Source organism: Oryzias melastigma, linkage group LG12 (assembly GCF_002922805.2).
Source record: "Oryzias melastigma strain HK-1 linkage group LG12, ASM292280v2, whole genome shotgun sequence".
Taxonomy (NCBI): domain Eukaryota; kingdom Metazoa; phylum Chordata; class Actinopteri; order Beloniformes; family Adrianichthyidae; genus Oryzias; species Oryzias melastigma.
This window is the reverse complement of record NC_050523.1, coordinates 2,329,215-2,342,436: the sequence shown is the minus strand read 5'-3', so window position 1 is coordinate 2,342,436 and position 13,222 is coordinate 2,329,215. Positions and strand designations below refer to the sequence as shown.

General features: G+C 34.1%; 1 protein-coding gene and 1 long non-coding RNA gene across 3 annotated transcripts in view; one reads left to right on the top strand and one right to left on the bottom strand.

Moving 5' to 3' along the window:
• The window catches only part of kmt5aa (lysine methyltransferase 5Aa), a 12,888-nt gene extending 1,140 nt beyond the window's left edge, over positions 1-11,748 (top strand). Inside the window, exons 2-7 of one of the 2 annotated variants that reach the window (XM_024299659.2) lie at positions 1,356-1,503; positions 2,106-2,394; positions 4,187-4,274; positions 5,185-5,244; positions 6,520-6,710; positions 8,332-11,748. In XM_024299659.2, the coding sequence (XP_024155427.2) occupies positions 1,356-1,503; positions 2,106-2,394; positions 4,187-4,274; positions 5,185-5,244; positions 6,520-6,710; positions 8,332-8,542 (987 nt within the window). In that variant the 3' untranslated portion in view covers positions 8,543-11,748. Of the gene's footprint in view, positions 1-1,355; positions 1,504-2,105; positions 2,395-4,183; positions 4,275-5,184; positions 5,245-6,519; positions 6,711-8,331 lie in introns of both variants that reach the window. The other variant, XM_024299660.2, reaches the window with a different exon arrangement.
• Positions 834-11,283, bottom strand: LOC118599441. The gene is made up of 2 exons (XR_004948795.1): positions 11,197-11,283; positions 834-1,548 (listed from the first exon to the last, which is right to left on the bottom strand). It is a non-coding gene; the product is annotated as an uncharacterized LOC118599441 (long non-coding RNA).
• Positions 11,749-13,222: the final 1,474 nt, after the last annotated feature.

Below are 13,222 nucleotides of genomic sequence, written 5' to 3'. Positions count from 1 at the left end.
ATAATTATATATCTTTAAAATACGAAAATATAGTTTGAATTATAATTGTGACTATCATATTTTATTATAATTATTTAATATTAATACATATTTAATGTATCTTTTAAATTAATAACAATAATATAACATTTAAATATTTAAGGGTTTTTGGAAATTATGTTTTATATTATACATTTTAATAATTTATTTGTTATTATAGACCCAGATGAAAATTTATTTTGGATAAAACTTTTCATAACAGGATTAATCTGAAAATTTGTGCTTCGAAATGTATTTTAAAGGTATTTTTAATACAATTTAACCATGAAAATACGTGTATTTATTAATAAATAAATACAAAAATATCAAACAATCACAATTAGAGAAGGCAACTTTATATTTTACAGTTTGTTTTATATATTGCTACCAAAATTGTAAAATGCCAGACACTTGAGAAAAATAAAATAACATAAAATAGAAAAATAGTATTTTATTTTGAAATTATTTAAAAGCTAAGATATTTATTTGACATTTTAGATCCTAGATTTTTTTTAAATTTGCCATCAACCAACTGCTTTAATGTGTTTATTTTATTTTCATGCACTAACCTTAAACAGCTGCAATCAGAACTAATATATTGCTGCGTTTCACAATCAGAAAAAGCTGATTCAGCAGTACGCTGTGATTGGTCAGTTTCATTTAAAGCCTTTTTGCTTCATCAGCGTCTTTGTCTTTTCAGTCTTGCTTTGCCTGCAGCAGCTTTTCTGGCTCTTTTCTGCAGATATTCTGCCCCAGATTTGATCAGATTATTTATTCTGATGCAAATGTAGATTCTTTATTTACGTCTCGAGCTATTTTTTTTTTTAAATCCCAGATTGAAGAAGATTATCAGGTTAAAATAATATTAAGATGGTTGTAGAATGTTTGTTGAAACACAGATGTTCATCTGTCATCTTCATGCTTTTTGACACTATATGAGAACTGGACTGAGTGACTCCTCCCCCATGGCATTCCAAACAGGAAGTACCTGCTATTTCTCATAGACTTCTATGGAAAAATAAACAAACTTATCCGTAATATTAAAAAAAGAAAAAAAAAAGAGTCTGACATTAGCAATAACGAGAAGAGCACTGTATATTTTTTAAAATTGTTTCGACATCAGTAAACACAAGCAAAGTTAATCCACAATAAATGTGCTCCATATTTTTTTTTAAAAAGTTGAGCCCTGGATGACGTCACACTCACTCGGTCCAGTTCTCAGCTACAGCCAGTACTCCTTCAATGGTTTCCATCCTAGATCCTTTCATCTTTAAATGATCAGATTTTCTTTTATTTTGATGGTCATGAAAACAACGACTTCCTCTCTGCTTCCACAGGAAGTGGTCTGCAGCACTCCTCCCTTCTTAAGCTGCTCCAAGTCGCTGTTGGCGGTTCAGGGCGAGAAAGCGAACATCAGGCTGACGCAGGAGGGCCGGCACTCCCCCGTCGGCTCCCTGCAGAGCGATGCTCCGAGGCCGACTGAGGGTAGGGCGTTGTTGTTTCAGCCTCACACGATTCCTCTGAAAATATCTGAAAGTAGACAATAACTTTGAGAATATGTACAAATTAGCTATTTTGACTAGTTACGGTTTTTTCAGTTTTTTTAGGCTAATTTGGAGTTTAGCTAATATTTCAGCTGCATGCTAGCTGTTTTGGCTAACTTAGATTTTTTTTTTTACAGTTTTTAGGCTAATTTGGCATTTAGCTAATATTTTAGCTGGCTATGAGCTTCAGCGTTTTCAGCTGTTAGCTTTAGTGTTTTCAGCTTCAGCGTTTTCAGCTATCGATTTCAGCATCTTCAGCTCTCAGCACTACTATCTTTAGCAGCCAAATTCAGCTTACACAATTCACACTAGCATTATTACAGGTAATGCTGTATCTTTAGTTTTTAGTTAGTTTAAAGCTAATGATGGGTAACTTAAGATGTGTGTTTTACATTCAGTTTGCCCATGACCCGATTAGTCGACTAATCTGAAAAAATAATCGTCAACCATTAAAATAATTGCTTGTGGCAGCACTATCTGACAAAATGGCGACGCCCTACATCAGAAACCACCTAAGATTTTTTTTTTGTCCCCCTCTCACAGGCAGAACAGCGGACACCAACAGCGTCCCGCCACGACACTCGAAGGCTGAACTTCCCGACTCTCACGGCGGCTACAGCCAGTGCTCCCCCTGCTGGCCGGATGAACAGCCGTCTCCTCCGCAGCTCCACTGGACTCAGACGTCCCTCCGGCCTCCGCCCGACACCGCCCGACTCCTCTCCAAAAGCTTATCTCCAGCTCCACTCCACAGCAACAACGGCGACGCGCTCCGGGCCCAGCAGAGGAGAGGAGCGCTGACCATCGGCAGGGGGAAGAAAACCTCACGGAGAACGTACGGGCCTCCCGTCTCCTGCTGCTCCTTCAGCGGCTGCAGACACGTCAACCCCTCACACAAAACTCAATCTGAGCAGCACCTGATTTTATTTAAAGGATTTCTAGAATCTGAACAGATACCCATAGGAAGATTTTAAATTATTATGGGATGGCCACGCGATACAGCAGGCATTTTGTGCCAAAATCTGAAATTTGGCAATTTTCACGCTTTTCCACACATTTTTGTTTAATTCTACAACGACCCCTGGAGTTTCGTTGACCTTTCACCCCGTGAAGAGATCAAAGAAATATTGTTAACATCTACAAAAACTCGTCCCTAGGGGATTTTATCAATCATTTCCAAATTTCCCAGGTAACACTGATAACAAATAGTAAAAAAATGTTGCAATTAGAAGTTATTATTTTGAACGGCATGCACGTGGCGAGCTTGCAAAAGTGGCGTTCTCCTATTACTCGCACACTTTTTAGTGGACTATTTTGCGCGTTTTATTTATCCCTGGCTAGAATTGAACAAAATGATATAAGACAGGACTTGAACATATTAGGAATGTGGGCGTGGCTAGCAAATGAGCTCCGTTGCTATGGAAATCCAAAAGATTACTTTTGCCGATTCTTCTGAAACTTTCTTCAATCTGTTCGGTATGCCCAGACGATCAAAACACTAAATGGTTGCTATGGTGAAAAAGCTAAAAGAAAAGCTGCCATTTTGGAAAAAAAGTGTTTTTACTTCAATCTTCACATGTGGGCGGCGGGGGTGGGTAAACTCTGCAGGCTTTACAATGACATTCGCAGCTTTAATTTTTCTTTTAACTGGTTAAATGTAAATTTGACTTTTTTTGCTTGTTGATTTTGGATAGCAGCATTTATCAGTGTCCAAAAAATATATTTGAGACATGAAAATGAAAAAAATTGTTGAAAAAAATGTGGTCAGATTGGAATTTGTGGGTCTTCTTGGATAAAAAATCAAATGGCATCCAATACATTTTCAGATAAATTAATAAAAACAAAAAGTGATTAAAAAACTAAATCAATATTTTTAATATCAAAATTTTTTTAAAAAATATTTGTCTACTAATAAAACCATTGAAATCTATTTTTTTGTCTATTTAGATTCAATTTGAAACAAACTAACATTTTACTGAGATAGAATGACATATTTGGAGAAAATAAATCTTCAATTTGGTTTGATTTGTACTTTTTCCAAATTAAATTTTGGCATTTTTAATAATAATTTTCTCAAAATGAGTCGTTCTGTGTTCTGTTACATGTTCATTGTCTTCATGATGAGTTTTTCACTTTAGGTCAGAACTTGACTGATTGATCACATTTCCTCCAGTTTCTGTTGCTTCAAGCTTCTTTGTTGTTTGTTTCAGTCAAACACAGTCATTAATGAGACTTAATGGGTCTTAAAAGCTGAAAGTGACGAGTTCTGCAGGTTTTGATGGATCCTCTATGAGGGAATTTTCTGCTAGAACATCAGGCGTTGATCCCGTCACCTTCAGTAATTCATTTGTTCTAAAGCGATTGGCGAATTTTTTTACTTTAAATAGTTTTTGTTTCCTGCTTTATCCTTTTATCAAAGCTAAAAATAATTCAATCATGGGATATTTAAAAGCTCCGCCTCTCAATGCTCTGGCTCCACCCACCAGCTTCATTCCAGGATGTTTATTTTAGACATTTGGTTGTTTTTTAAGAGGAAGAAGCAGAAATAATGCCTCTCATACTTTACATCGCTGTGACTGATGGTTGTTGGCACAGTTTTGATTTTTGTTTTCTGTTTTTAACAGCAGGATGGAAGGAAAAAACTCCCAAAACCGAAAGGTTACGGACTATTATCCAATCAGACGAAGCTCAAGGAAAAGTAAAACGGAGCTGAAGGTAAGACGCCAGCCTGCAGTCTGTAAATCCACAATTTTCAAAGAAACAGATTTCTGACTTTAAAATCATTAAACACAAAATATTCACGCAAACCAACAGAAAAACTAATACATTAAGAGAGAAACCCAGTTTTATTCTAATTACAACAAACTGCTGACTAAAGAAATGTCATAAAGGTTTGATTTTTTTTTTATTGTCTTGTTACATTTGACTTGATTGAAATATTAAAGTTTCTTAAATAGTTTAAAGAAAAAAGTGAAGGAGAAAAACTTTGATCAAAGTTGTTTTTATTGTTTATAAAACTTTTTCATATTTTTTAAGCAATCATAGACAAAAATCAAACTAAAGTCATTGATTTATATGATTAAAAAAAGTCACAAATTATCAGAAAAATAATTGTCAGACCTTCACAAAATGAAATCTTGTCGTTTGTTTTTCCTAAAGATAAATTTTGACTCCAGTGAAGCTCCTCGAACACTTTAAAAGTTCTGATCAAAGGGTGTAAATGAGAGCTGCTCAGGGTTTCATTGGCTGATTTAATAAGATATTTTACTGAATATGTTACAAATGTTCAAATCCTGATTCTTGGAAAAATAATAAATTAACGTCATATCACAAATGAAGAGCTGTGGCTTTGAACAGCTATAATGATTTAATTGTATTAACCTTCTAGTCTTTTAGTTAATAGTGACATTTTAGAAGATATATTTACATGATTGTGATTTATCTCAGAAACTGATCCTCACGAAAACATTTCTACTTCTCTGAGAAAAAATGCAGAATTTGCACAGAAACGCTTATTTTCTGCAAATCAAAAACAGTGTCAGCCTATAAATGTAATATCTTTTTAAGTCAGAATGTGTTGAGACAAATTAATTTGTGTTAATTTACAACTTGCTTCTCTCTGCAGTGTGAACGCAAGAAGCTCATCGATGAACTCATCATTAAAGGAATTGAGGAAGGAATGGAGGTAAAGTTTCAAGTTTTTTCAAATTATCTTTGACGTCAAACTCATTAAGGACTACTTTTGACACTTTCTGCTGATTCAAACGCTCCTTTTACAGATCCTCACGGTCAGAGAATATGCACCCCCGTCTGCCTCTGCCTCACTGGTCAGAGCTGCACATGAAAAATTCTTAAAAAAACATGTTTTTTCAAAATGGCGGCCTTTCTATTGGTTTTATCTCCGTAGCAACCATTGTATTTTTTGGTCGTCTGGGGGTGACGGACAGATCTATGTAACTTTTAGAAGAATTGACAAAAGTAAATTTTTGAATTTCCTTAGCAACAGAGGTTTTTTGGTTGCTACTCCCATATATCTATATTTATATATATATTAGTATTGTATCTTATAGTTTCGTTTAGCTTAATATTCACAAAATTCTGGTTTAAGACAAAAAAAAAAGCACAAGTAACAGGTTAACGCCATTTTAGCTAGGTTGCTATGCTAACGCCATTCAAAGTCAACAAACTTTATTCAAAATATTCTTTTCCAAAGTAGCTTTCCAATAATGCTCGAGGAGTTGGGAGGTGATGGATCAAAACCCCTAGAAGGCACTAAAGGTGTTTTATTTTATTTTTTTAAATTCAAGATGTTGGCCTCATCCTGAGGTCAAAGGTGAACAAAGTTTCAGCTGTAGTTGTAGATTTCAACTTGAACCAAAAGTTTTCTTTGCCCATATTGAAAGAAAATGTAAAAATCCTTGAATATCTCGTGTCCAGTCAGTTCAAAACTTCATTTGGATATCACGGACACGCTTTCTGAAATATTTTCTTTGAGCTTAGATTTTGGCCTCATTTATTTTTATAATAGTTTCTGTGATGTCATCAGTATGCCCAAAAAAAAAAAAAATTTTGTATTCAATTTTGGTGAGTTTTTGAGTACGTGGCGGGGCCAAATTTTCACTCAGGCGTAGTAGGAAAGAAGAATTATATAAAAATGTTGTTTTTTAACTATATATTTAAAAATTTAGTAAAAAGTATATGTAGAATTTTTGGGACTATATCAAACATTTTGGTGGCTCACTACTATCAAGTCCTGTTTTATAACTTTTTCTTCTTTTCACCACTTTCACTCCATCTATTGACCGCATCCTTCACATTAAAAGGCCTGCTTTATACAGCTAATGGGAAGTTTTACTTTGAAAGAGTGCCAGAACATGAATGAATAAAATGGCATTTGGTTTAAACTATTCTAGATATTGTGACCATCACACTAGTGACTCTGGTAAATGTTTCTGCACAGGTGCAGTATATAGAAGGAAAGGGGAGGGCCGTGTTCGCCACGCGGTGTTTCCAGAAAGGAGACTACGTGGTGGAGTATCACGGCGACCTGCTGCAGATCACCGACGCCAAGAAGAGGGAGGCCGAATACGCCGAAAACCCAGCCACCGGCTGCTACATGTACTACTTCCAGTACCTCTGCAAAACATACTGGTACGACAGATGAAGTCCACTTTGATCATCTTTTGATCTATTTTCAAAGTTGTGTTCTTTTTTTGTTCATAATCTTTATGATTATGCAATTTTAGCCAAAATCTAAAAACTTAAACTCGTTTTCTAGAACGTAGTTTCTGCAGAGTCACAGGAGTTCATTGGAAAATTGCTTCTGAGTTGTGGGTGGGACTGTTGACGTGAAGAAACCCCTCCCACTTCCCCTGCTGTTGCTGGGAGCTCTCTGTTTACACCAGGGGTGTCAAACTGAGTCGCACAAAACACACCTTAGCTCACTCTGAACAGGATTAACATTTATTGAACACTCTAAAACTACATTTTCAAAACTTTAAAACTAACTTTTTAACATGATTATGAACTAAATATATAACATTACCTGTATAAATGTTGTAAGCTGAATTGAAGATGCTGAAATTGATAGCTAAAAAGGCTGAAGCTGAAAGCCAGCTAAATATTAGCTAAATGCCAAATTAGCCTAAACAGTTAGCATATAGCTGAAAAAATAGCTAAACTTCAAAATAGACACAAAAAAAATCTAAAAAAAAGCCTAAATCAGCGAAAACAACCGTGTAAATATTAGCTTAACTCCAAAATAGCCTAAAAACGTTTTTAAAAGAGCCTAAATTAACTAAAACATCCAGCATGTAGCTTAAATATTAGCTAAAACTTCAAAATAGCCTTAAAAACTGAAAAAAGCCTAAATTAGTCCAAAAAGCTAGCATGTCGCTGAAATATAATCTAAACTCCATAAATGACTAAAAAACCAAAAAAAAACATTCTAAGTTAACCAAAACAGCTAGCATGCAACTTAAAGGTTAGCTAAACTTCAAAATAGCCTTAAAAACTGAAAAAAAGCATAAATTAGTCAAAACAGCTAGCATGTAGCTGAAAAAATAGCTAAACTTCAAAGTAGCCCAACAAACTGAGAAAAAAACGAAATTTGCCAAAACAGCTACAGTGTAAATATTAGCTTAACTCCAAAACAGCCTACATTTTAGAAGAGCCTAAGTTAACTAAAAAGGCTAGCATGTAGCTTAAATATTAGCTAACTTTCAGAATAGCTTTAGTAACTGAACAAAACAGCTAACATGTAGCCTAAATATTTGCTAAACTTCAAAACGAACTAAAAAGAAAAAAAAAAATCTGAATTAGCCAAAACAGCTAGCATGTAGCATGAAATATTACCTAAACTCCAAAATAGCCTGAAAAATCTTAATAAATGCCAAAATTGTCCAAAAAGGTAGCAGAATGCCAATATTTTAAACCATAACTTTTAAAAATAATTATGAATAATAAAAAGGCAGGAATATTATTCCAGAATCAAGTTAAATTTTAGATAACTTTCAATATTTTCTCTCTATGAAATAAATTTTTTTTAAAATTATACATTTTTCATCAATTTTTTTCAACTGTTAACTGGACGAGCTGCTTTTCCCCTTCAGAATCTACTGGAATTATCGTGTTTACAATAAAAAAAAAAAAACTACAGTAAATCAAAGAACATAAACACTGGATTGTTGATGTTCTGCTTTTTCTTTCAAAAATAAAAATTTTTATGCTTTTTTTGTCCCCCTAAATTAAAATATTTTGTCGTTTTCCGCAGCGTGGACGCCACCAAAGAGACGGGTCGAATGGGTCGGCTGATCAACCACAGCAAAACCGGGAACTGCCAAACCAAACTCCACGACATCAACGGCACGCCTCACCTCATACTCGTGGCCTCGCGAGACATCGACAAGGGGGAGGAGCTGCTGTACGACTACGGAGACCGCAGCAAGGCGTCCATCGCCGCCCACCCGTGGCTCAAATACTGACGCACAGGGAAGAGCCCGCTCCGCTCACTCTTGTGTTTCTTACTAGCTAGTGTACAAAATGCCTTAGAAACGGAAGGTGTTCCTGTTGTCGGACGCTCGGCGGGTTGATTTCACGAGGTACCGGTCACATTTCGAACGCGGAGGATCTCTGTTCTTTTATTTATACGTTTCTCGTTTGTTTTGCAGCTGCTTTATTTTGTACATTTTTGTACCGCTACAGAACAACACCTCCAGGTTTTTTTATATAGCTTTTTATTAAATTAGTGGTTAGATACGTAGCAATACTTCAATCTTTGGCCCCTGAGCTCTTTCTGAACGATGAGATGCAAACTATAAACTCTTTTTAGGAAATACTCCACAAAGTTTTGAGGTTTCCACAAAAAAAAAAAATGTTTTCTCACTGGATGAATTGTTGACGTGCAGGAAACTTGTGTTTAACATGCAAAAAGAAATGAATTGTCTGAAAATATATTTTTTGTTTTAGGATATATTTTTTAATAAAGCGTTCATTTGAATTCCAATAGATTCTGCTGCGCTTTGCAGACTTTCAGCTCTTTTAATTCAAAAACATAAAGTTTTCATTTCTCCATAATCTCAACTGGCTCACAAAGTCGGTTTAAAACCTATTTTTTCAAACATCAGCAGTATTTATTGCTCTAAATATGTTATTTCTATTGTTTTTTTTAACCAAAATCTTTATTTATTTTGTGTTTAGGGTTTCTGGGGTCACGCCAGTCGCATATTTATGTCTGAAACATGAACACAAACCAGATTATGTGATGTTGTGCCGACCCGTTCGGGTTAAGAAAATCTGAATCTCATTCTGAGGAGAAAGAAACCACAAAGAAAACGTACAAACTAATCCAAACCATTTACACTCAACGTCTAAAATGAAAAACATTGTTAAATAGAGTAAGTGATAATATAAATAAATAAATTTTAAACCTTAAATCCCAAAATTACATTGAAGAACTTCAATTAAATTACTCCGTTTTTGATTGTGAGAACAAGCGTTTCACAGGTTTATCTGATGTTATCCAGTTTTACGAATAAGAGTCTTAACATGTTTAAAATTCAACATAATTGGATTTTTAAAAATAATTTATACCTGTTTAACATGTTGTTTTCTGCCCAAATTAGTCTTATTTATTAGAAGTACTAAGCCTAAAAACCAAAATTAAATATTAAAATATATGAATTGTATCTGGATTACTAATTAGATTCAGCCATAATCTATGAAAAAAAACAATTTGCTGGTTGACTAAACTGTAAACAAAACACCAAAGAAAACAAATCAGTGCTGAAAAATGTGATATAGGAATTTACAGGCAAATTAAAGTGATAAATCCAGGTAAACTGTGTAGAAATGTTTAAATATATGAATTTATTTGTGACCAGGTCAAAATAAAAATAAAATCTACAATTTTATTAAACAATTTAAAAAAAACAACTCAATTTTCCCATTTAAATGATGGGAGATCATTTTAACTGATGCTCAAAAAAAAAGGAAAGTTTTTGTAAAAATGTGTATTTATGGTTTCTTTTAGTATTGATACAAAGACTATTGATATATTTGATTCATCTGATTTGAAGTAAGCTAAACTGTAAAAAGAAAAGGGTGATATTTAAAATTCAAAAAAATGTTAAAAAGTTTCAGGTACTGTAAGGTAAGAAAAGTTAGCTCAGCCGACAGGTTAGCTAAGCTAAGAAAAGTTAGCTAAGCGATCAGGGGTTAGCTCAATTAACTTTAGCTAACAGATTAGTTCAGCTAAGAAAAGTTAGCTCAGTGATCAGAGGGTAGCTAAGCTAACCTCTATAAACTCATTTAACAGATTAGTTCATCTGACAGAGGTTAGCTGTGCTAATCTGTTAGCTAAACTATCATAGGTTAGCTCAGATAACCTCTGATAGTTTAGCTAACAGATTAGTTCAGCTAAGAAAAATTAGCTCAGTTATCAGAGGGTAGCTAAGCTAACCTCCATTAGCTCATCTCACAGATTAGCTCAGCCGACAGAAGCTGTCTGAGCTAATCTGTTAGATAAGCAATGAGAGGTTAGCTCATCTAACTTCTGATAGCTTAGCTAAAGATTAGATTAGTTTACCTCTGATGGCTGAGCTAACTGGTTAGCTCAGCCGACAAAGGTTAGCTACAATGAGAAAAATTAGCTAAGCTATGATCACTTGGCTAACAGAGTAGCCAAGCTAACCTCTATTAGCTCATCTAACAGATTAGCTCAGCCGACAGAAGCTAGCTAAACTAATCTGTTAGCTAAACTAACAGGTTAGATCAGTCGACAAAGGTTAGCTAGGCTAAGACAAGTTAGCTTAACCAACCTCTGATAGCTTAGTTAACAGATTAGCTCAGCTAACAGAGATTGGTTTAGTCATCTTCCTTTTCACAGTCTAATCTATTAATAGATTTAGCTCTAAATCTATAAATTAATAACAAAGCTGGATTTCTTTTTTAATTGTCTTAATGACTATAAGTAAAACATCATAAATCCATGGAGTTGGAACAATTCTGCCTGCTACGGTGGTCCCAGTGAGTTAAGAAAATGGATGGAAGTTCAGTATGAAGATCCCAGTTAGAGCGGCCATATTGGATTTATTTTTCTACCCTTTGAACAAGTCATTTAAAATTACGTCAACCTCACCGTGCGAATCTCATCCGGTGTCAATGCCCCATTATGACTTCATGACAGTTGTGGTACCTAACAGCTGTTAGCCTGTGTGCATTTGAGGGTTTGGTTAGCATGTGGCTAAGCTAAACCCTGTTAGCTGTATCTCAGTTTAAAGGCAGAATCCTCATTTCCATACAATAATTTGGGGCAAAAGAATGAAATCTTTCACGTTAGAAACATTGAACCGTTTATTTGATTTTTGTTTTATTTATTTTTTGCAGCTTTGATTGAAAATGTCAAAATCTGTTCATTCAAGCGGGCCATTTAAATGTATGCAAGGAAATGTTTCAGGAAAACGCGTCCCTCTCTTAGTAGCAATGTTACTGGCGTTAAATGTTTGAACTTTTCTCAACTGTTACACTTGATTTGTTGTTCTTTTTTTAAGTGAAACTAATGCAATAAACATCAGAGGAAGAAACTGGCCTGTTGGTCATTTTAAGACATTATAAATATTGGCTGTAAAGAACATTTTAATACTTGGTTTCAGGCATTGACAAATAAATATGTATTATGCAAACAACAAAACGGAGAACCTGGTTTGTTTTTACGTCTGCAGGCATTAAGTCGTTTTTCAGTAACTGTACAGTTTGCATTAAAGGATTACACTGTGACTCCTTTGTGTTTCCTGTCTCCAATCAAACCTTTTGGTATTTTCTTTATTGTCATTAATCTAATTACTACTAAAAAGAAAAGTGAAGTGCAGACTTGAGCTTTAACTGGGTTCAAATGTCTCATTGGTTTGATGGTTTTTGGGAGGAAGAAAACAAACAAAAAAAAAAACTGGACGGTTAAATTAAAGATCATACGAAATAAGGATTAAAGTTTCTTAAAGAAAGACGGTAAAAAGTTATCCTGTTGATTGTGCACAAACATGAGTATAAAGTGAAATGTTGATGTTGACTTTTAAATCAGTTAAGAAATGTGATTAAATGTATTGAAAGTTTGAATGTTTTATCTACAGGTTATAGTAGAGTTAATGAGTGATTTGAAGGTTTATACGAGTATAAAACTGTAGTATTTTGAAACAAACATGGTGAATCCACTAAAGGAAGTCAAAGTTTTGATACCAGAGGAGCTGAAACCACTAAAATGAAAAGTTCATAAAAAAAAAAGAATCAGAAGATTTCTCAGTATGAATGCGAGTATTCAGAAGAAGACTTCCAGCAAGATACCTCAAGTAGAATACTTGTAGCAAAATACTTCCAGCAGGATAGTACCAGCAGAATACTTTAAGAAAGATACTTTCAGAAGAATACTAGCAGGAAAATATTTTCAAATTAATACTAGCAGTAGAAAACTATCAGCAAAATACTTTCAGAGGAATATTATCAGCAAAATACTTCGAAAAGAATACTAACAGCTGGGTACTTTCAGAAGAATACTATCAACAAAATACTTTCAAAAGGAATACTAAAGGCAAGTACTTTCAGAAGAATACTAGTACAAAAAATACTTTCATAAGAATAATATCAGAAGAACACTAGCAGCAAAATACTTGAAGAATACTGGCAGCAAAACTACTAGCAACAGAATACTTTCAGAGGAATACTATCAGCAAAATACTTTTAGAAGAATACTAAAGTCAGAATACTTTCAGAAGAATAATATCAGAAGAATACTAGCAGCAAAATAATTTCAGAAGAAAACTAGCAGCTGGGTACTTTCAGAAGAATACTATCAACAAAATACTTTCAAAAGGAATACTAAAGGCAAGTACTTTCAGAAGAATACTAGTACAAAAAATACTTTCATAAGAATAATATCAGAAGAATACTAGCAGCAAAATAATTTCAGAAGAAAACTAGCAGCTGGGTACTTTCAGAAGAATACTAAAGGCAGAATACTATCAGCAGTGTACTTGTAGACAATTTTTTAATGTCTTAAATCATCTTTAAAATACGCATAAGGAATTGTAACATTTTCAGAAATAACAAAAACTACAGTTTTTGACTTTATTACATATGTAAATATTTCATATCACAGAAAAATGAATTTTAAA